Source organism: Seriola dumerili, unplaced genomic scaffold (assembly GCF_002260705.1).
Source record: "Seriola dumerili isolate Sdu_G_001 unplaced genomic scaffold, Sdu_1.0 BDQW01000219.1, whole genome shotgun sequence".
NCBI classification, from domain to species: Eukaryota; Metazoa; Chordata; class Actinopteri; order Carangiformes; family Carangidae; genus Seriola; species Seriola dumerili.
In genome coordinates, this window is record NW_019174474.1 from 257,119 (window position 1) to 278,120 (window position 21,002).

General features: G+C 39.4%; 2 protein-coding genes across 2 annotated transcripts; one reads left to right on the forward strand and one right to left on the reverse strand.

Annotated features, from left to right (window-relative positions):
* Window positions 1–501: 501 nt before the first annotated feature.
* Window positions 502–3,608, forward strand: aagab (alpha and gamma adaptin binding protein). The gene is made up of 10 exons (XM_022754293.1): window positions 502–661; window positions 927–1,117; window positions 1,209–1,305; window positions 1,408–1,497; window positions 1,595–1,678; window positions 1,779–1,858; window positions 2,045–2,141; window positions 2,240–2,344; window positions 2,531–2,580; window positions 3,042–3,608. Exons 1-10 carry the CDS (start codon window positions 568–570, stop codon window positions 3,117–3,119), a joined length of 966 nt encoding a protein of 321 aa, XP_022610014.1. The 5' UTR covers window positions 502–567; the 3' UTR covers window positions 3,120–3,608.
* Window positions 3,609–3,730: 122 nt separating this feature from the next.
* On the reverse strand, window positions 3,731–15,521 carry smad3 (SMAD family member 3). Its single transcript, XM_022754292.1, has 9 exons — window positions 15,097–15,521; window positions 10,719–10,912; window positions 10,471–10,605; window positions 10,080–10,154; window positions 9,932–9,982; window positions 8,008–8,220; window positions 7,750–7,887; window positions 7,459–7,603; window positions 3,731–5,677 (listed from the first exon to the last, which is right to left on the reverse strand). The coding sequence occupies exons 1-9, from the start codon at window positions 15,297–15,299 to the stop codon at window positions 5,554–5,556; spliced, it is 1,278 nt and encodes a 425-aa protein (XP_022610013.1). The 5' UTR covers window positions 15,300–15,521; the 3' UTR covers window positions 3,731–5,553.
* Between the last annotated feature and the right edge of the window lie 5,481 nt (window positions 15,522–21,002).

Consider the following 21,002-nt stretch of genomic DNA (forward strand, 5'->3'; position numbering starts at 1 on the left):
AAACCAGTTAGCTAGCTAGACATCAATGAAAACAGTACTGGTAATCATGACAACCAGAAGCCAAGCAAGTTATGTTGTTCTCCCCCGAGAACGCGTGTCAGGCAGCTCTCCCCACTTCCCCAACTTTCGCTACAATTGGCAGATAAAAATTCCGACCATCGCCCTACTTTAACCGTGTTTTACTCATTAACATAGACATACATTATTTATTTAGTGGAGCTTTTGGTGGAGACACTGCTTTGCCTGACAGACAAAAGTCAGGGCTTTAAATCCCATTGCCACATAAACACAAGAAGCACATTTAATGTCAACGTAAATATCGCCATTAACATAAATGTCATTAAGCATACATATTATATTCGTTTAAGCAATTCGCTAATAGACACTTATATAAGTGTGTGTTTAAAAAAAAAAAAGAAAAAAAAAAAGCTGTGAGTCCTGTTTCTTGAAATGTTGTAATGTTGCACCGGAAGTGACCGTGTGCTCAGTCAGAGTTGAAAGGTTGTCAGAGTTGGTTAACGTCGCGCTAAGCTAGCAGCTGGAGAGCTTTGCACTAAATATTATAAAATGTCAGCTACAGAAGAAACCACAGAGATGAATATTCCCTGTGTGCTCATCACTAGCTGTGACAGTGGTTTTAAAGAAGAAGAGCTGATAAAACGTAAGTTTAGCAAAGGTTAACTTGCATGATTTGGCAAACAGGCTAATGTTCAACAAAGCTAACTTACTCGTAGCCTACATGTCGCTAATACAGGTTAATAATACGTTTGTCTGAGCTTGTCAAGCTAGTTAAGTCATTTACTTTTGTGGGGCAGATATAAAGACGGCTATGCTAAGTCTCTTGAAGGACACAGCTGGCAGGCTGAGCAACGTAGCCTACTGTAATGTCTTATTTGTTGCTTTAAAACAAATGTGTTTTGCCTTAGAGATCCTCAGTACGAAGACTTTGCCCGAGCCCACCAAGCGAGAAGAAACGGTAGCCTGGTATCCCTGGACAATCAACAACAAGTATTATACAGCAGATGTCAGGCTATGTGTTGTACCAAGCACTTTTCAAATGTCGTCAGAAATTGCCCAGTCCATGCAGGCTTTCATCGCCTATTTTGACAGTAAAGTGGTACGTAACTTCAGAATTAAGTTTTTGTTTTTATTTTAATCTCAGAAGTATATCCACTGATACGTTTATCTTGTGTGCATGGTGTATGCAGAAGGATGGTCTGGAAAAACTACATCCTTGGATATCAGTGGTGGAAGATCTTGCTCCAGAGGTGCTCATTCTGGTGTGTGACAGAGTCTGTGAAAATGGTTAGTTCTCCAGCGCTGTGGTGACTGCTGTTTTGCAGAAAGCACCAGAATACAACTTTTGAGGGATATTATTTGACATCTGAAATTTTATTCATATTCTAGGGGTCACCAGACATGAAGCACAGCAGTGGTGTTTGGCTCATGCCTTTGAGCTGGTGGAGCTCAATCCACAGGAGTTGCCAGATGAAGATGGTGAGTTTTACAAGCAGTGGAAACTACAACACTGCATACTTTTATATCCATTGTTCGTGTTTTGCTAATTTTTGTGCACTCATGTTTCCTTTATCAGATGACTTTCCAGAATCCACAGGAGTAAAGAGAATTGTCCAGGCTCTCAATGCAAACGTGTGGTCCAGTGTGGAAATGAAGGATGGTGAGATGAAAACACATATACAATTACCTATTGCGTTCCCTCACTATTTAATATATCTCTGTAAGTATGTCATGTGACAGTTTGTATATCTGTCTGACAGGGTACAATCAGGGGTTTGGTCTGATGAGCAGTTTGGTGGCTTCCAGACACAACAATCCACGGACCTGCCAAGATCCCCCAGTCAGTAGCTTTTTTTTCATGTAACCATTTTAATTAGCTTTAACCGTAATTTCATTTACATTTGTTATTGTCTTTCTATATGTTCTTGCTTTCTTTGTTACATATATCAATCCATTTTCATTTAAATGGGATTTTAAATCTGTCAGTTTTTGAGGTATGCTAACCTTAGCTCCTTTCCTGTGGCAGTCTTCCAACTTGCCAGTAGAGGGCACACTTGATAATGAGGAGGCCAACCATACAGAAAGTAGTACCAATGCAGACACACAAGAGGACACAGTAGTTGGTAAGTGAGCAGCTTCTGATGGAATCTGTTTTTGAAATAAAAAATTATTTTCTTCCCCAACTTAGATTATTAACATTCATTTGTTTTGATTCTCTCAGATGCAATGACTGATTTGGACATTCAGGAGCTTGCTAATCTGACAGCTGGAGATGCAGATGTGGATAACTTTGAACGCCTCTTTACGAAATTAAAAGAGATGAAAGGTAATGAGGAAAAACAAATGAACAACTTTGTCAAAACAAAAATAGCCATAGCCTGTGTTTTGCCTTTTTAAAACTCATAGGATCTTTGGTCTGTTTGCAATTTGCTCTCATTGTTCATATTGAGGTCAAATCTTTGCAGAGCTGAGGTCATTTATGATGATTTGGTCTCTGATTTTAAATCTGCAGACAAAGCTTCTTCATTACCTCATGAGCAGAGAAAGGTTCATGCAGAGAAGGTAAGAAACTCTATTCACTGCAAGACACCAAACTTGAACCTGTTCACTTTCATAGTTTGTGATCATGGATGCATGCTTGAGTATGGTGATTGTATCAAAATTCTCAGTGGAGTAGGACATTACCATGGAATTGTTTTGAACATTGTATCACAAATTGTTAATAAACTAGTGTTTATTATCTAGACTAGATGATAGGCAATATTACTAGAGTAACCTCACACCATAGTCAAACTAGTAAGTCCATGCTTAAGTTAATGTTATGTTAGTCACATAAATTATTAACAATAGTAATGTTAATAATGTGACATAGAAATGTTAACCTTATAAACACATTGTTAGAGTGATGACAGACTTCCTTTATTTCATTTCAGTCCAAATCATTGATTGGCGCAGTCTGTTGTTTAAGTAAACATGCTCACACAAAATCTGGTTATTTACATTACACTAAATGTCATTTCCAGGTAGCAAAAGCGTTTTGGATGGCCATTGGTGGCGATGTAGATGAGATAGATGGGTTATCATCGGGTGAGGAAAGCTAAGAGTAGCTACCTGTGACTCCGTCTCCTTTCTCCTGATCCTCCTCCTTTCCTGGGGCTCCCACAAGATCCAGCGCCCTTTGACCTGCTTCTTGCACTTGGAATGTGGAGATGCTTACAGATGGCACTGTAGGCATAGTTGTGTTTAGAAACTTTTGATTATTAAAATGAAACGATTGCAATACTGGTGTATAGTGAGAAGCAGATGGAAATCCTTAATAGGGAGAGAAGAGAGCCCTTGTGTGGCCCTGACCCTCAATCTTCTCCCCTGGGTCCCTTCACTATGCTTAAAGCCCTCAGTGAACCTCAGCACATGATGGTGTTGCAGGTGGAAAAACATGAAATTAAATTGTGTGGGCTTTGATTTGTGTATTTGTCCTTTAGGTACAGTTGTCACATATATTTTCAAGTGACATAATGTGCCTTATCCTTAGAGTTGTAAGAGATGTAATGCACATTCTGTTGAATCAACATAAAGACTTGTGATTTTAATTTGTTCTGCTCTTTAGTGTGGCTTATTTACTGTGTAGACAAAACTGTCACATCTGTGAATATACAGCTAAACTCATTGTTATAAAGAAAAATATGCACAGCAAAATTAAATAATTTTTCCCAGTTGCAATTTATTAAATTTTCACAGATAACAAAACAATGGTCATTTGAGAACAAATATTGGGCTACATGAAATAAACATGTACATAAGACTTAGAATAGAAATCCACCAACTAAGAATATCAAGGAACACAAGTACTGATACAGATCTACCAACTACCTAATGCACTGTAGTAGACAGTATTTCAGTTTAGCACCATGTAACGTTTTAAATAGATAACATGGTAACTCAGTCTTATGTACTATACGTAAGTGCAGGATTAACATTGTGGCTTCATAGACAATGACCGAGGACAGCGAGCATATTACACATGCCTTATATTGTAGCAATGTACATGTAATATACAGTATTTTTTGGACAAGCAAATTACCACTAGAACTAAAGCGTTACACTGATCAACACATTAAACATGAAGTGCATCATTTACCCACAAGGAGCATAGTGTACTACTGGCTAACAGTTGGTAATATGTGAAAAGACCTGTATTTATGTTTTCACTCTACATCGTCATCGATGGATGAACCACAGTCACTGCTACTGAGTACCCTTCACACTGAATTCACACGGTGCATAAATTCAATCAGTCCACTATGATCACCCATACTGTATGTCATATGACTTGGAATAACGGTAATAGCTGGTGCAGTAATCCTATGTGTTACACTTAACAACCAGCTGACCCAGGTTAGAAAAGCCTGCATTACACAGGCCAAGTTTTGGGTCATTAAAGCAAAGTCTTTCTGTGAATCTACTCATGCCAGAGGTCAGTCAGGTCCACTGTTTCAAGCAATGCATGACTACAAGAAATCACAAGCTATAAATATTTATGTACAATCATATTGAGGCAATAATAAAAATATATTCCCATGCAGGACAGTATGCAAAAATAACTTATAAAATGTCTCTTTCACTGAGCAAAATAGTTTTCATACAAGGGTTCTTCTCAAGAAACAATGGTGCTAATGTCTATATTTTGTTTAAAATAGATAAAATACCAATTAAATGATCAATCAGATAATTGATGCTTTCATTAATATAGATAAATCAATATGGGCAAAGTACCTTGTACTTAAAATATTAATTAAATATATTCTATTTAATCACTACTCATAATGACATTTTTCATGTTAATTCATGGTTCAATTGATAAATAAGCCTCCCAATTCAGTGATTACAAAGAGTGGGTCTGGGACACTGACACACCAGTGATGTTAGCGTATTCATAATTTTAGCTAATTCATAGAATCAAAAATGTTTTGAAACATGTAGATGGTGACCAAGGTGAAACTGTGCCATAACTTCAACTTGGACAACAAACATCAAAAAAGAAAGAACACAAAGATATAATGTCTGGGGCGCCCCCAGTCCTCACCCCAGCAGCCCAGGGTTCAAGTCCGGCCTGGGTCCTATGTTGCATGTCATCCCCCCATTCTCTCGTCGACCCTCGTGTCTCCCTCTCACTACCGCTATCACAATAAAGGCAAAAATGCCCAAAAAATAACTTAAAAAAACAGACATGATGTCTTAATGAATAATGAAGAAAAAGGTGATTATTCTTTTGAAACCTACTGCAAATACCCTGTGGTTTCCTGTTGAACACATGAAAACAAATCAATGTACAAGTCCTAAAATAACCATCACATGGGGACACTAAATGGTACTATGGAAAGTGCTATGCATATGAGGTGAAATGTTAAGAGACAGCGAGGGAGGAGAGTGAACTGACGATTTGATGAATGGCGTCTCTTTCCTTATAACTGACAGAAGCTTGAGTTTTCCTATGTGGTTTGTGTTCAAGTGTGTGGATGGGACGGAGGGCTGCTCCTATGACACACTGGAGCAGTGGATGCTGGGAGAGCCCATCTGTGTGAGGACCTTGTCCAGCCACTGCAAAGGGCCATTGAGATGCAGCTCTATCCAACAGGGGGTGCTGGTCACTGTCTGACGTCTGCAGGGTACAGAGAAGGAGAGGGGAAACATACTTTGTCTTTACTGAGAGTTTTTTTATCATACATAATAGTACTACACAATTAAAATCCCTGTGAGACATCTCATTGTTAAAATAACTTCCATTATAGTCAATGCAGAGATACAGTTGCAAGTATTTTTAGTTGAATTAACACCGACAGTGAGCCCTACTCTACTGGCCATTTCTGAGATCATTTGGGTTTCTGCAAGGGATGTTTTTGTCCAAGGTGTTTGGTGCCAGAAACACAACACGCACCACTCGTAGTCCAGTGGGAATCCCCTTTGCAAAGCGTGTTTGAAATGGGTTCATCTCCCACTCCACATCCCCCACACCACTGCATGCCTGCTGCATTCTTCTTGTTACTCAAACTTCTCTTGCCGACTCACAGTTGCACCCTCACCCATCAACCTCTTTTTCCTTTATAAGTCTGCTACCGTCTGTGTGAAGCACCCCTTCATCTTTCTTTTTCATCCCCAAACTGAATTTAATTATCCTGACCATAAAAATCAAGCCATCATACCTTTTCTTCTTAATTTGGGTTCACAGCTTGATGGAACTTTTGTGTCCTGAACATGTGCAGTGCAACAGACTCAAGGAAAACAAAAGGGGTGATGAGCCCTTAAAACTTTGTTTACTGATAACATCAAACAGTCTGAGACAAATGCAGGAGCATATGGCCTATGTGTTTTGTTTTGTTTATTTTGTTTATTTATTTATCAATTTATTTTACGATGCAATTTAACATATTTATAGTTTATAGCTATTGCTAATTTTCAACTCTTGTGCCTAGTTGGGCTTTACATGTACAGTGTAATTAAAATAGTCAAAATACTATACTGAAAGGCATTGATTGGGATGTGCAAAAACAAAACAAACAGACAAATAAAACTCACAAGATCATACAATAACAGCAAAACAAAAGAGCAAAACAAGCAGACGAATAGTCAAACAAAACAATTAACAATACAATTAGCTAGAAATGGGTACAGCGTGCATTTAGCCAGCACTTAACCTTTGTTGTCAAAGAATTTATATCAGGAATCAATTTGATTTCAGTTGGGAATGTGTTCAAACGTTGACAGCCCTGTTAAAGCAGGAGCTTTATTCCACCGTAGAAGCTGAAATAAGACCAGCTAACAGACATAACTATGGAGTGTGTTTCTATACAAAAAACGAGCAGGTAAGGTGTGGCCATGAGAAAAGAAAGGTACACTGTGTGTCTGGTTCTGGCTGTAAATGGCTTTATGTGTTATTGTGCCTGCATAATGACATTTTCTCCCATAAGAACCCTTAGAGAGGGGCAGGTTCACAGAATGTCCATTTCGGACACCCTTAAACCCCCTGCCCCCCTCCCACATTCTGGGCATTACTCAGACCTTACAGCCTCCCTAAACATTCAATCTGTGTTTATCCAAGTAGTACTTATGACAGACAAAGGAGAAAAGCAAAGTGACAGTAGGAGACTGTAGTGACTTGCTGGGTCAGTTAAATGTTACTTTTTAAGTCTACTATCTGCTAGTCAAATTCTGAGTTGTCAATTTTGGAGATGGAGATGGAAATTACATCAATTCTATGCTGATATGACAATGACCTGGTTGACCTTTCCAGTGCCTTATACAGTAGCCTTTAGTAAGTAACATGTAAATATCAATCAAAAATAAATGTAATGCATTTATCAATTACTAGATATTATAAATATAGAATAATTATTATAGATATTCCGTTTTAAGCAGCTTAATTTGTTTAAAAAATGTATTTACCTGTACTCAGCTCCCCAACCCTTGACAAAGCTCATGCGAATTGTACACATCCTTGTGAGCTGGTAGACAGCCTCAAAGCCCTGATTGACTGACTGGGCAAGTAGAGCAGCAAACTCCTGATTGTTGAAGATCTTCAGGTTGCAACCTGACAAACAAAAGATTCACGATTAGGCTTACTGACACTGAGAACCATGTAGATGTTAGTGTCAGTAGGTCATTAGAACCCGGTTATGCTCTCGTCACTTTGTTTCCATTGGCTTAATGTGTTTGTTCATATGCTTTCATGCTAACCTGGAGGGATTTTGCAGACAGTGGCAGGATGCCAGCCGTAACGCTGGTTGCAGTTGGGACTCTGGACAAAGATGGCACTGTCACTGAGACACTCTGCAAACACCTCTCCCCCAATGTAGTACAACCTCACGCCCCGTCCTGGAAAGGAAGAGAAACAATTGTAGCTCAGTGCACAGTAACCTCCTGATTATGTCAAGTGCAAATATAAAACGCAATTAGATCAGAGCGTATGTGGTACCTGTAAAATAAAATGAGTACCTATGTGTCTGCGTGTGAGCTCTACTGCTGAATTGCGGTTGACGTTGGACAGCAAGCCCAGACAGAAACGCTCAGAATTGGAAGGGTCTGTGAATCCATCTACTGTGAGGGAGGGCTGGGAGGCGTGGAAGGTCTCTCCTACGCGTTGGTTCAGCTCATAGTAGGAGATGGAGCACCAGAAGGCAGATTCACAGTACGTCACAGGCTGTAAGTCTGCGAGAGCAAAGGGCTTCAGTTAGGGCCTTGAAAAAAGGATGAAGAAGTTCATAAGAACAGGTAAATTGCTTTGGGGTCAAACAACCATTGGACTGTGAAGATGCACAGTGCTGATTATGTTCCCTTTGATTTCTCTTCAAATACTTCTTTCCCACGACCCTCATGGCCCCAGCCGAGAATAGCCAAGACATTACGTGCGTATTTATTTATTTTTTTAACAATGACCTCCTGGTGGCTTTCCACATAGATAGAATAACCTGGCAACCGGATGTTATTATTATTGCATTACCTTGAGCTGTCTGTAGCTAGCCTTTCCACAGACAAGGACAGACCATAGACAAAGACCCTATTCATACCATACTTACTCTGTTACTGCCCTGAGGCTAAGCCTCCCAGACGTAGTTCACTGCTCCTGTATATTACTCATCTGTCTCTCACACACATGTTCACCCCTACAAAGATATTCTAATCTGACAGTCTGTGGACTTCATACAGTACGAACAGCACCTTGATTAAGAATTAAGCAGTTTTTGGTTTACTGACTTCTTCAGTAAACTGAACAACAAGAAAAAACAGATGATGAGTTGTAATGTCCATGACCAAAATCAGAAGAATATAATCCTACTGCAGATTAAATCCCACCTAATAAGGATAATTTCTTTGGTGGAGGCATTTTATAGAGAAATCATCTTGACAGGACAGGGCATGTACACTTTGGTACAGTCATCAGGTACAGTGGGGGTTGGGTCAATTGTTGCAGTATTGCAGACTCAGGTCTCTAGAACTGGTCCTACATGTGTGCTCTTACTGTCACATCTACAGCATACATGGTATACACTAAGTACTTTAGGCAACTGAGCTACAAGGAAGCCCTCAACATTACCCGATGCTGGTGACCACCAAAATCTAGTCCAAGTGAACCTTTGTGCCAAATCTTAAGGGATTCACTTGAGGATTTCCAAAGATATTGTGTTCACCTTTGACCACTGAAATCTAATCAGTTCGTTCTTGAGACCATGTGAATTGTTTTTGCCAAAATTGGAGAAATTCTCGCAAGTTGTATCAGACTAAAGCTAAAAACAAACCCACCAATAAGAATAGAGCTACAAACCAACTAACCAATCAGAATGGAGCTACTTAATTTATCCCCTAGGGGAAATTCAAGTGTATGGCTACAGACCAACCAACCATTCAGAATATGGCTACAAATTAACCAATCAGAATAAGGCCATCTAGAAACCTAGAAACCGACCAACCAACCAAACAACCAACCAACCAGAATAAGGCTACAGACCAACTAATCACAATAAACCTACCAGCCAACCAATTAGATCATACACAGCTACATATCAACCAGAGTGAGGTTACAAACTGTCACCATGACCTTGACCAAAATCTAATCCGTTCATCCTTCAGTCCAAATGAATGTTTGTGCCAAATTTGAAGAAATTCCCTCACAGCATTAATGAGATATCATGTTCACAAGAATGGGACAGACAGACAGACGGACAACCCGAAAACATATTGCCTCTGGCCCTGGCTGTCGCCAACGTGGAGGCATGAAGACACATTGACATTATTTTGCACTGCAATGAGGATGGCTACATGTGATCTCAATTGGACTTTAAGTCATGGCTACTAACCATATGGGTGCACATAATGAATCCTGTGCTCTGTAAGTAAAGCTAACCCCTTTGGTTTTGCTTACCAAGATTACTGTTTGCGGGTGACACAGGATTGGGCGACAGGCTGGGTGAACCTGAAATAGAGCAGCAATGCAGGACTCGGTCATGATCTCGATAAGGCATAATTAGAACAATATGTGCTTGAAATGTGTGTATATTTACGCGTCTCACCTGTGTCCATGCTGTGGTTAAGCTGGTGATCATTTGTCTCACCATCCTCACTCAGATACCCTGGTGGGGGAGTTTCTGTAAAACACACAGCACATGAGAAGATATTACACACATCCTTTCAGGTCAGACATATTTTACAGTTACTGAACTCAAATGTTTTTTGTGACTTGAAAATGCTGGACTTTTTCTGCTTAGAGACAAGAATTACAATACAACCAGCATTTACTGTTTCCACAATATCTAGTATTAATTGTAAACAATGAATTCAGGGATATAACCATTTTGGACAGTCCTCTCCAAATTAAGCATACACTAAACAATCAATGATGAGAATACAAGCTTACAGAGTTGTAAGTTCTGCCTTCAGAATGAGAGGCACTGATTGTCTCACCAGGAATATAGTTACTCTGGGGCTCAATGCCAGCAGGGAAGTTGGTGTTCTCAGGAATGGATGGACTGTAGTCATCCAGTGGTGGGAACACTGCAGGGATATCTGTATGTCGTGGTACTAGGACAGGAGGCAAAACTAGAGACACGCATATACATTCATTAAGGACATGTTGACTTCTGTATACTTTATGGCAAAAGCATTATTTTAAATACAGTAATTTGGATCATGTAGCAATTAACTGTACTCACTTGGCGTCTCCACCCTCTGGTAGTGGTAGGGGTTGACGCAGACTTCATCCTTCTTGGTATGGAAAGCAAATTCACAGTGGTCGACCGCTCTCAACTCATGGTGGGACTGCAGGTCTGGCCAGCGCCACAAGCGACAGTAGATCACGTGAGGAAGACCTTTTCTGTGGGAGACCTGGAGACGCCCATCTAAAGACCTGAAATATACCATCAAAGAGACTGTCATGCTACATGCAGACTAAATGTAATCACTCTGTGTTGTTTTTGCTCTATGGTCTGACTATTACTAAAATTATAAGATAAAACATTAATATGTTACCTAGTTCTGGATAGATCAACATTAACAGAGGGCAGAGCACCAGAGCATTTTTCAAACAATAGACCAGTTCATAATACATTTTTCCAACACTGTTTACATGATGTTTGCTTTTTCATTTACTGTATTGACATAACCACATCAGCTGTCTGAACCATCCTTAAATTCAAACACTTAATGACAAATAATCATTTGATAATACAAAAAAGCCTGAGCCTGGGCACAAAGTCTACAGAAACTGATATTAGTGATTTTCAAATGCAAAGATTGATGATGATGTCCTACTACGAAGTAGCTACAACTGCATTGACTGTATAAAAACACAGTTTTTGGCCTATGTGCAGAAAGTACTATAACCTGATATCAACAGTATTTATGTACCCGTGAAGAGTAGGGCCATATATATTGCCATGAAACTCAAATGACTAAAAAAGGAAGGGAAGTAAGGAAACCGATCCTTGATCTTTCTCCTCACATAGAGTCCAGTGTGGTTACAACTTTTTTCCAGTTGAGCTCAACAACAGTTCAGCTCATTGTTAATCTGTCTGACAAGAAACATATGGTTCTCATTGTGTACCATGGCTTGACCTCCCGTGAAGTATGTCAGAGAGGACTTGGGTCCAAGGAAAACAAGTTAAAGCTAGCTTTGCACTAGTTTTAAGGTGACCAACAAAACATCTTATTAATATTATTATTTTAAACCAAAATATTCTAATTTCCATTGAATAGTTTGAGTCGTTGATGACAAGATCAAACAGCTGACAAAAAACCAGACAACTTCAGACACCATTAGGATTTGCCTTATTTATACTATATTCGTTGAGGTAATTAAAGACATAGTGATCACCTTACATAGAAATGAATTTTTTTGTTTTTAAATAGAACTTTTTATGAACAGAAGGACAGTGTTCCTGTCATTGCTGTGTTATCTATCTAACATGAGCAATAGATTGCTGCACTGAATCAAATAACGTGTCTATCTTAACTATTATGGTAGGTGTATGTTTGCTGAAACGATCACTTACAGAAAGAAACATTTTATTAAAAGCACAGAAGCATTTTCTGTAATTCCATGCAACATGCCAGCCACATCAAGCAGCAGATAACCTCTGAATTTTTAACTAGTGTGTTTAAAATGAACAACATGCTTTGACACAGTCTTTACCAGTCATAAAAAAAATGCATGTCTCAGGTAAAAAGTTAAATCAGACTGAGACGGACACTGTTCCCATGAAGTTGGATACCTTAATAGTTGGCCACATCCTCCAAACACACACCACAGCCCACCACCTTTGCATGCTTAAACTAATCAGTTCAAGCGTTTACTACATCAGTACCCACTGTAAAGGAGATGGCTGCAGACTCATTTTCGAGCCCCCTCTCCTGCATAGAGGGTGGATTTGTTGGGTCAGCTGAGGTCATTCCCATGGCTCTGTGGAGATGGGTTTGGGCTGTGACTCTTCTCCCTGATTTGTCACTCGTCTGACATGGAGGCCACTCTGACACACAGCTGGACGGAGTAAACCCTCTCATCTGACAGACGAAATAACAACTGTACAGCTGCCAGCCAAAAACTCACAAGCATCCCAACACCTCTTATCCTAATAATATCCTCAATGGGAGAGAAACCACCCTCTGTCAAAGAGTTTTACTCCATAAGTAACACTTAACATAACAAGCACTTTTGATGATTCTACACAAACACATGAGTGTGTACTGCTCAGTACCCCCACATTTATAGACACATGAAGAATGGTAACAACACTGTTGTAAGGGGGCCTCTTGTGGCCTGACGATTAAGATGCATAATATCCATAGTGCTATGATTTCAACATTCCTAGTTTGATTCCAACCGGAGACCATGTTGCATATCATTCTTCATTTCTCCCTTGCTTCATTATCTGCTAGCTCTCTACTGTCTAGTTTCAAATAAAAGCAAAAAAAAAAAAAAACATCTGTTTTTAATCATCTGTGTTCTCTTTAATCAAAAAGCATATCACTTGCAGTACCAGTCGAAGGTTTGGACACACTTTCCCATCACTACAATTTTACACCACAGATAACTATAGGAAGTTATGAAAGATCTAAGCTAATTGCTCCATTTATTCTGTGGAAATAAACTGCAACACTCGTTAAAATGAAAGAATATGCATTTTTGCCTTACCAATCAAAATCACTAAGTTCATGGTAGTGTTATAAATCTCTCCACATACTGCAGAGGGCAGACACTTGATCTGCTCTAAGCTAACATGTTGCAGATGTATTAATACATAATATTTTCCTGCTGCCTGAGTCCACTGTAGGTGCAAGCATCTCAGGTCTGCATTTGACCACTTTTAAATGCTGACAACCCCTTTCTCCCTAAGCCACATTAGAGAAGATGATGAAAGTACAGCACAAAGTAGGCCTGCTATATACCAGTATCACAGAATCACTGTATACCCAAAAGATAGCAAGACAGCTGTTGTTCTGTAAACTTACAGTCCCTGAACCCACCAAGAGTGAACCGCAATCCAAACAGTGGCCCACACCCTCCCTAGAGCCTCGAGCACATTCCGAAGAACTGAGAAAAGGTTTTTAATGTAAGTTACCACCCATGTTCTGACTTCTATATACACCATTATAGAGGACGCCCAGTTTCATTAGCAATTAATCCTACAAGCTGCCTGATGAAATATTCCAAGAAAAAAAAAATGTAAGGATGATTAACAATTAAAGAAGTTACTGAAGGGTGTATTCATGCTCCTTATACTCTGCCTATTACCAGTAGGGCCAGGATGTCAACCTGCCTTATTTACTTTATGTAGGAATAATGGGACAAGAGACAAAGAAATCTATACTGTGCCAACACCAAAATTAGTTCACATTGTAGTAATGATGTAATGTATTTACAGTATACTGTGTGTTGTTATGTCTCTTTATGCCCCCCTGAGTTAACGTTGAAGCTTATGGTAAACAATTTTCACTTTATTTTAAAGTACATAACATTTGAAAATTAGGCCAGGACAACAGGTGGAAATAAGGATTCAAGGCTAACAGTGTCTCATTTACAGTGTTACTACTGAATGAAAACAGTGTCCAATGAGTAAACTAGTTGAACTGCATATACTATAACATTAACATAGCTACATTACAATAACACTTGCTGACTCACCCAGACCACTGACAATACAACTGTATGAATGCACGCGTCTTTCATCACACCCCAAAAATCTACCTCATATGTCAAACTATACTGGTTTTCGGACAGATGGTATCTTATAAGGGGAATCCCCCACCGAGCACTTATTCCAGCTTTCCCACAGTGCACACACTCCAGTCTAAACATCCTCCGTGAGTCAGAAGTCTACCTCGCCAAACCACCCCTTCTCCCGATCATCACACGTGTGAACTGTGGACACACTTGTTTATGTAGCACTAGATGTACCACAGGCTACCGTGTCAGCAGGTGAAACTTGCTTACACATATGAGAAACACAACTGTCCCTCACATTCCTTCACAATTGTGACATTTTAGTTGTAACTGGGAAGGTTACCGCTGGTCCACCGGTCCTGCCGGTCCTGCAAACTAACGCTGGAGTATGACATAACAGACTTAAATGTGTGGGGTTGCACTTCTTTGTGCAGCAACGTTAGCTGACATTCATAGCACCAACTCAACCACAGACGTTAACAGTTTGTCATGTATCGGTATTTCAGACGGACAAAATGCCAATTAGGTGTTAAGTGTTTACAAAACAAAATAAAAAGGTCTAGCAGAAAAAGCGGGTTAAGTTTGCATTTAACAGCTAATGTTAGCTCTAGCTACTACCTATGATTGTTTTTACAGTGGCGGCTAAAGCTAACTAACAATGCAATCAAAACCCACTGCAACAATCAGACTTTTTACCTGCGCATTAATTACTTTGGTACCTAACCTGTTTAAGTTAACGTTGATACGTTATCAAAGGAGACTGCTCAAGCTAACTAGCCAGCTAATCGGCTAATGTTAGCTGTCATGAGCAGTACTAGCTTGCTAGGTTAGCTAACTACGAGGAAGCTAGTTTGCGCTGTCTGTGTGGTTACCTGGGTATGGTTATGCATTTCGTGTTGACATTCTGTGTTGTGATGGCTTTTTCCAACTCGTCCAACTGTCCAGTCTTTTTCAACTTCTTCACAAGACTTTTCACAGCCTTTTCGCACCATTTCTCCTCTTGCCCGTTCTGCTCTCCTTTCTTCCAGCCAAGGAGCCTCTTCACGATTGGAGGAGTGAACGGTAATATAGACATTTTATATTGAAACTAAAACAACTAGTTACAGTACTGTGGTTTAATTCTGGCGCCCAGAATTGCAAACGGCACAGTTCGTTGTTCCTGTGATAACGACTTAGTCAGCTAGTTAGCTTAGCTCGCTAAACTCCCAGACAGACAAATGGCTTGGTCGCTGCCGGGGGCTCAGCAGCAGCGGCGGCGGCTTGCGTCGCAGGTTCACTCCGTTCAAGTTGGAGTGGAGCAGCTCCTCCACTAGCCAGGCTGTCTGTATGCCCCTCCTCCTCCCCCTCCTCCTCTTCCTCCCCCTGCTGCTGCTGCTGCTGCTGCTGCTGTTGTTGCTGTTGCTGCTGCTCCTCAGTCAGCTGGTCTGTCCTCCACCGGCTTCAAGCAAGGGTTTTCTCAACATATGCATCTTAACTCTAAAATTCCGCTCGTTACAGTATAAACGCTGAATTAAACATTGTTATATGGGGAAAAAATAAATCAAATCAGTTAATTTGCAAGTCCCTTTCCCTGCTTAGACTTTTAAATTCGATAAAACAATTAAACAACTGAACGAAATTGCTTTGATGAAATCATTCTCTCGATAAGCTCCTTTTGGTTAAATGCTATTAACAATTCAGATACTGTCTGGCATGTTTCCTTTATGCTTTCATGCGATTTACTTTATCCCTTTAAACCCTGATGTATGCATCTATTCAACATACATCTAAGTTGAGATGCAAGAAACTAAAACATGTTGTAATCAGAGATATGTCAACACTGAAAAGTGATCCAACTTTTGTATTTACCGTCTCCATGAATAGAAAACCCTTAGGAGTAATCCCTTTGATCCCCTCATATAAGTGATTTAATTTCACAGCAGATACATCTTCCCAGAAATGTCCCTGCATTCAATGGTATTTGGGGTTTTATGGTGGTATTCATAAGTGCACCCCTAGCTGCTGCCTCCAGTAAACAGCAGTGTGCCTGTGCTATAAATATCTCGTTCAGGACCAGCCTCTTTTCCTTCTCTCTATTTATATCCCCCATTAATGACTGCTGTCTATTTTTAAGGAAGTATTTGGCATGGCTTCTTACTTCCTTCTTCTTCAGTAAATATTATAGCTATCCTGGCAGTGGCACCTGAAAAATAATATTAAAAGACACTATGTGTTTCTTAAAATATGCCCTATTCATACTAATGATCATTGATAAACACTGACGGTGACAGTGACAAGATCCCCATCTTGTAAACCCTTCAGTGTTCATCAATTCAGTATTCATTTCATTATGGATTCATCTGGCAAATATTGTGTTGATTAAACTATTAATTATTTGGTGTATATAATGTCAGAAAATAGTCAAACTTGGGCATGACAATTTCCCGAAGCTGAAGACGATGTCCTCAAATGTCTTGTTTTGTCTGAATAACTGAGCGAAAGCCAAAAATATGCAGTTTACACAAAGTAAATCCTCACAATTTTGAAGTGGGAATTTTAAGGGAATTTCTTTTGGAACTTTTGAAAAATATAGATTATCAAAATAGTTCCATGGTATTTTTCAATTAATCAATTAATCCACTAATCATTTCAGGTCTACTTGTGCTTTGTTGACATAAAAATTGATAAATGATCTTGCTTAGAGTGTTTACACATACAGAATATTACAATGCTGTGTTTGTCAGTCTGTTGACAACTGTTGCATTCAGTACATGGTATCTAGACTTTCTACTGCACAGTCTGGACCAGCAGTTTGTGTGGACATTAGTGCATCCATCTTATTCTGTCATTACCCCTGATAAACTACAGGCTGAAGGGCGGTGACCACTTCTTTCATGTGTACTCTGATGGTTTGCTCCAGGGCCGGCACCTTTTACTGCCAGGGGACAGGAGCTGGACAGCTGGTGTGGAGAGCTTTTGTATGCATGTGTGTGTGTTAGAGAGAGAAATGGGGGGTTTGTGCAGTAGATGGGGGCAGATGGGCCGCAGCACGCAGGAGAAGGTCTTAGGGACAGACTGAAGAATGATTTTGGACAAAAGGCACGACGGCTGGCTGAATAAGTAATGACTGCAGACAGTCTGATGGATAACAATGGCATTGTGATGGACCACTCATGGGCTATGTGGGAAACAAGCAGGATGTGTTGGAAGGGGCCTGATCAGCCGGGCTGCTGTCGCCAGAATACTTAGACAAGGATGGAGTAGCAATTACAGTAAATATGCCTTTCGTGTGTCCATATGGACAAATTGTAGTGACATTTGTAGTGTTACTAATGAATTCTTTCAAATTATTCTAATTTTTAGGGCAACTATTCATCTGGTTGTGATCACAGTTGTGCTATAAAGACATACTCTCTGCTATGAGTATAGCTTTCCAGTGTCTTCATTGTATGATTTAAAAAAAAAAAGAAAATCAGAGTAGCTCGCATTTACCCTCCACAAACCTGTAATTGTCTCAGCAGCTAATTGCAGTGTGTTAGAATCAGACGTGGCTGTTCAGCACAGCCCCAGAAGGGTGAGGTCCGCTACTCCCTACAATCTCTCCCTCTTTTTTTAATCTCCCTTCACACTGCAAGCTGTTATCTGTTGCTTGCAGCCATCAATCTCTCCCCAGACAGTGGCACCTCCAAATCTGGGGCAGTAGTGACCTCGCTCCTCCCGCCTTCCCTCTGGCCTGAACCAAAGCACCTTCAAATCCTCTTCCTCTGGCTTCAGACCAGTTGAGGTGATACATCATCACATCGCCTCCTCACTGCATTTCTCTCCACTCTGTATATTTCTTTCCTTTTGTGTTTGTCTGACATGCAGATGTAAGTTTGCAGTGGCACTGTCTAATAAAGTACACTTTATAAAGGGCTTGTAACTGATGTTTTTTTTTCAGTGGTTAATAAATCATCCAGCAATGTTTTATATATCAATCAAGCCCTTGATTAGAACAATTACAGGGTTGCCAGGTTTGTGTTTATCCTCTTCCAGTATGACACACCAAACCAAAACTGTCAGACCACTTACCTTCAGGGAAACATTTACAGAGCATCTAGATCAAAAACCTTTTATTTACAACATAACAGTAGCATTTACAAATGCCAGCGTGAGAACTTACTACAAACCCATCAGCATCTATTAATGGATCACCAATATTTGTAAGTGTATTATTATATTACCAGATAGAAAAGGTCAACATCAGCAAAAGGCATTTTTCACAGCATGGCAACCCAAATCTTTTTCTCATAATTGGCCACTAATGGATCTATAAAGCATTGGTAAATTATTTATTAACCGATAATAACGCCATTAGTTGTGACTTATAAACCCTCTATAGGGAGCGCCTTATTAGAAAATTGAATATTTTTTGCTTTACCATTAACACATAAAATCTAAGAAGAATATGAGCTACAATCCTATGAGTTGTGAATTATGGTATTGCACTTATTTTACAGTATTATTTTTCAATATTATTCTGATGCAACCAAATCTTTGGCATATACTGTAGGTTAGATTAACACATGAATCCATAATAGTCACAAGCTAAACTGGAACATTTGCTGAAATACAAGTAGCAACAATACATATAATGTATCGCCACCTACTGGCTTCCTTTTATCACTACAAGAGTTAATGTAATGTACTCATATGCCATGACACAAAGATCAGCTGATTTTTTGGAAAATATGCAAAAAAAAAATGTTTTATTGTATCACCATTCTGAATTTTCTGAAGAAAAGGAAAAATTTCTTCTATAGTTTTTTTTTTCTCCACTGAAGACATTTTGACGTGTTACAGTAGGAAGGCAGATGTAAATTTAGTTCAGTCCTGGTATCGTTCATGCTGGTTCACTATCACACTGTCAGGACTTACTGGCTTAGGAATAACAGATCCACTGTTAATGCTATCAGTAACATGCTTTTCAAAATATCTGCTGTGAAATAAACCTATTGGTAAAAATGTGTTTTCTTGGTAGTGATTTATATACAATAGGCCGTACCCTGTGTGTGTGTGTGTGTGTGTGTGTGTGTGTGTGTGGGTGGGGGGGTGGGGGGGTGTTTTTGTTTTTGTTTTTGCATTTTTTGGTTATGCACAAATATGGTTGGGACTCACTGTGATTATGATTTATTTGTGAATCAGTGCCATTGATTTATATGCTATTCCATAAACACAATTTACATGTTTATTGTGAACAATGGTCCATAACAGCATTAAGTTGATTCAGAGGCTTTGCAGAATATCTCCTCATCTTACATATGGATGGAATGCAGCACTTGGCCATGATTCATTAACTTCACCTCCAGGCTAAAATGGCTTTCTGTTGGGCCTGCACCTCAAGCCCCTCGCCCTGTATTTACAAAGGACCTCTCCCTCTTTGACTCTTAAATATCTATTTTATGGGTGCAGATTGATATCATCAGTGATAGACAAGAAGTAATTATGATTATTTATCATATATACTGTGTCCTTTTTGTGTTTGGAAAGGAAAAGTTTGGAAACCAAAGCAAATTTCCTTTAACCCACAGCAGTGCAGCCACTGCACAGTTTCTCTTGAAAACACAGAGCTTCAAATCGATCAGACTTTCATCTGTACAACTTCCTCCACAAAGCTGGTGGAACTTGTCATTTTCTGAAATCTGGTAAATACACTCTGTCACTCACACCACCACCAAAACTAATGATTGTGAAATTAGTTTCAGAGCAATCAGGAGCTCCCCTGCTAAGACCCACTGTATCCATATGCATGAAATTGCTTGTGTTAATACATGCTATGAATCGTGGGTAATGCAGTGAATAATTCTGACTGCACGCAATAATGCTATCTTCTATTAGATTGGGGACTGTTGTGAAACTGGAGCCCTGTGGCAATATGCTTGTAAATGTCCATGTATGGATAATTAAGCATTACTCTTGAACATTAAAACTTGCTTATTTCAGAGAGCTGCAGGCAGTGGAGTGCTCTTATTGGACTCATCACTGTTTTTGGTGTTTCCCTATAATGTGTTCTCATTAGTATTAGTATGCAAGCAATTGTAAAGTATTTCATCTCTCTTACTGTATCCTGAAAATGGCTTTTCATTAGTGTGAGCATATTAACAATTGTAATCTTTGCGAAATGATTTTAAACATACATTTCCCATCTGTACATCAAGATATACATATCTAAGTCATTTGAAATCTCACTAAAATGACTAAAATGATACTAAAATGATGAACTGAGATGTGACATTAAGGTTTGGATGAGAAGCAGCAACTTAGTCGATGTAATTGTTCCTTTGTCTTTACTTCCTGTGTCAAATGTGTTTTTTGGACTAAGAAGCAGATGCATACTGGGGCCACAGATGTGGGGGGATAAAAGGGGATTAAGTCTGAAGGAAGGGGGGGGGGGGCAGATTAGGACCAAACTGCCTTAATTATGTGTCAAATAAAATAGTGTCTGTAAAAAACTCCCACAACCAAATCACCTCTGCTCCTTTAATTCAGTGGTTGAAGTAAAGAATGTCTGCGACACTGAGAAGCTTCCAGTAAAATTTTTTTATCAGAGGACAAACAACACTTAGGTCCATTGACCTTAACCAGGTTCATTAAATGATTTTCATCCTTCCTCTGTTTGGGTACACAATTAAGTTTCAAGAAGCTGTGTTGACAAATCAAGTTATCATGCAAATTTTATAAGAAAGTGTTAACAACTGACTTCCAGTTATTTTTTGTGCGTGTGCAGTAATAATACAATAATATAGTAATATCACAATAC

Bases quoted from the DNA above. Each gene is read 5' to 3' on its own strand.
- smad3 (XM_022754292.1), bottom strand. From the start codon at position 15,299: ATGTCTATATTACCGTTCACTCCTCCAATCGTGAAGAGGCTCCTTGGC. The intron at 8,221-9,931 runs GTAAGCAAAACC...TTGCTCTCGCAG, and splicing joins ACCCGCAAACAGTAATCTTG to ACTTACAGCCTGTGACGTAC. The intron at 7,604-7,749 runs GTTAGCATGAAA...TTTGTTTGTCAG, and splicing joins TGTCTGCAAAATCCCTCCAG to GTTGCAACCTGAAGATCTTC.
- aagab (XM_022754293.1), top strand. From the start codon at position 568: ATGTCAGCTACAGAAGAAACCACAGAGATGAATATTCCCTGTGTGCTC. The intron at 662-926 runs GTAAGTTTAGCA...GTTTTGCCTTAG, and splicing joins AGAAGAAGAGCTGATAAAAC to AGATCCTCAGTACGAAGACT. The intron at 1,306-1,407 runs GTTAGTTCTCCA...TTCATATTCTAG, and splicing joins TGACAGAGTCTGTGAAAATG to GGGTCACCAGACATGAAGCA.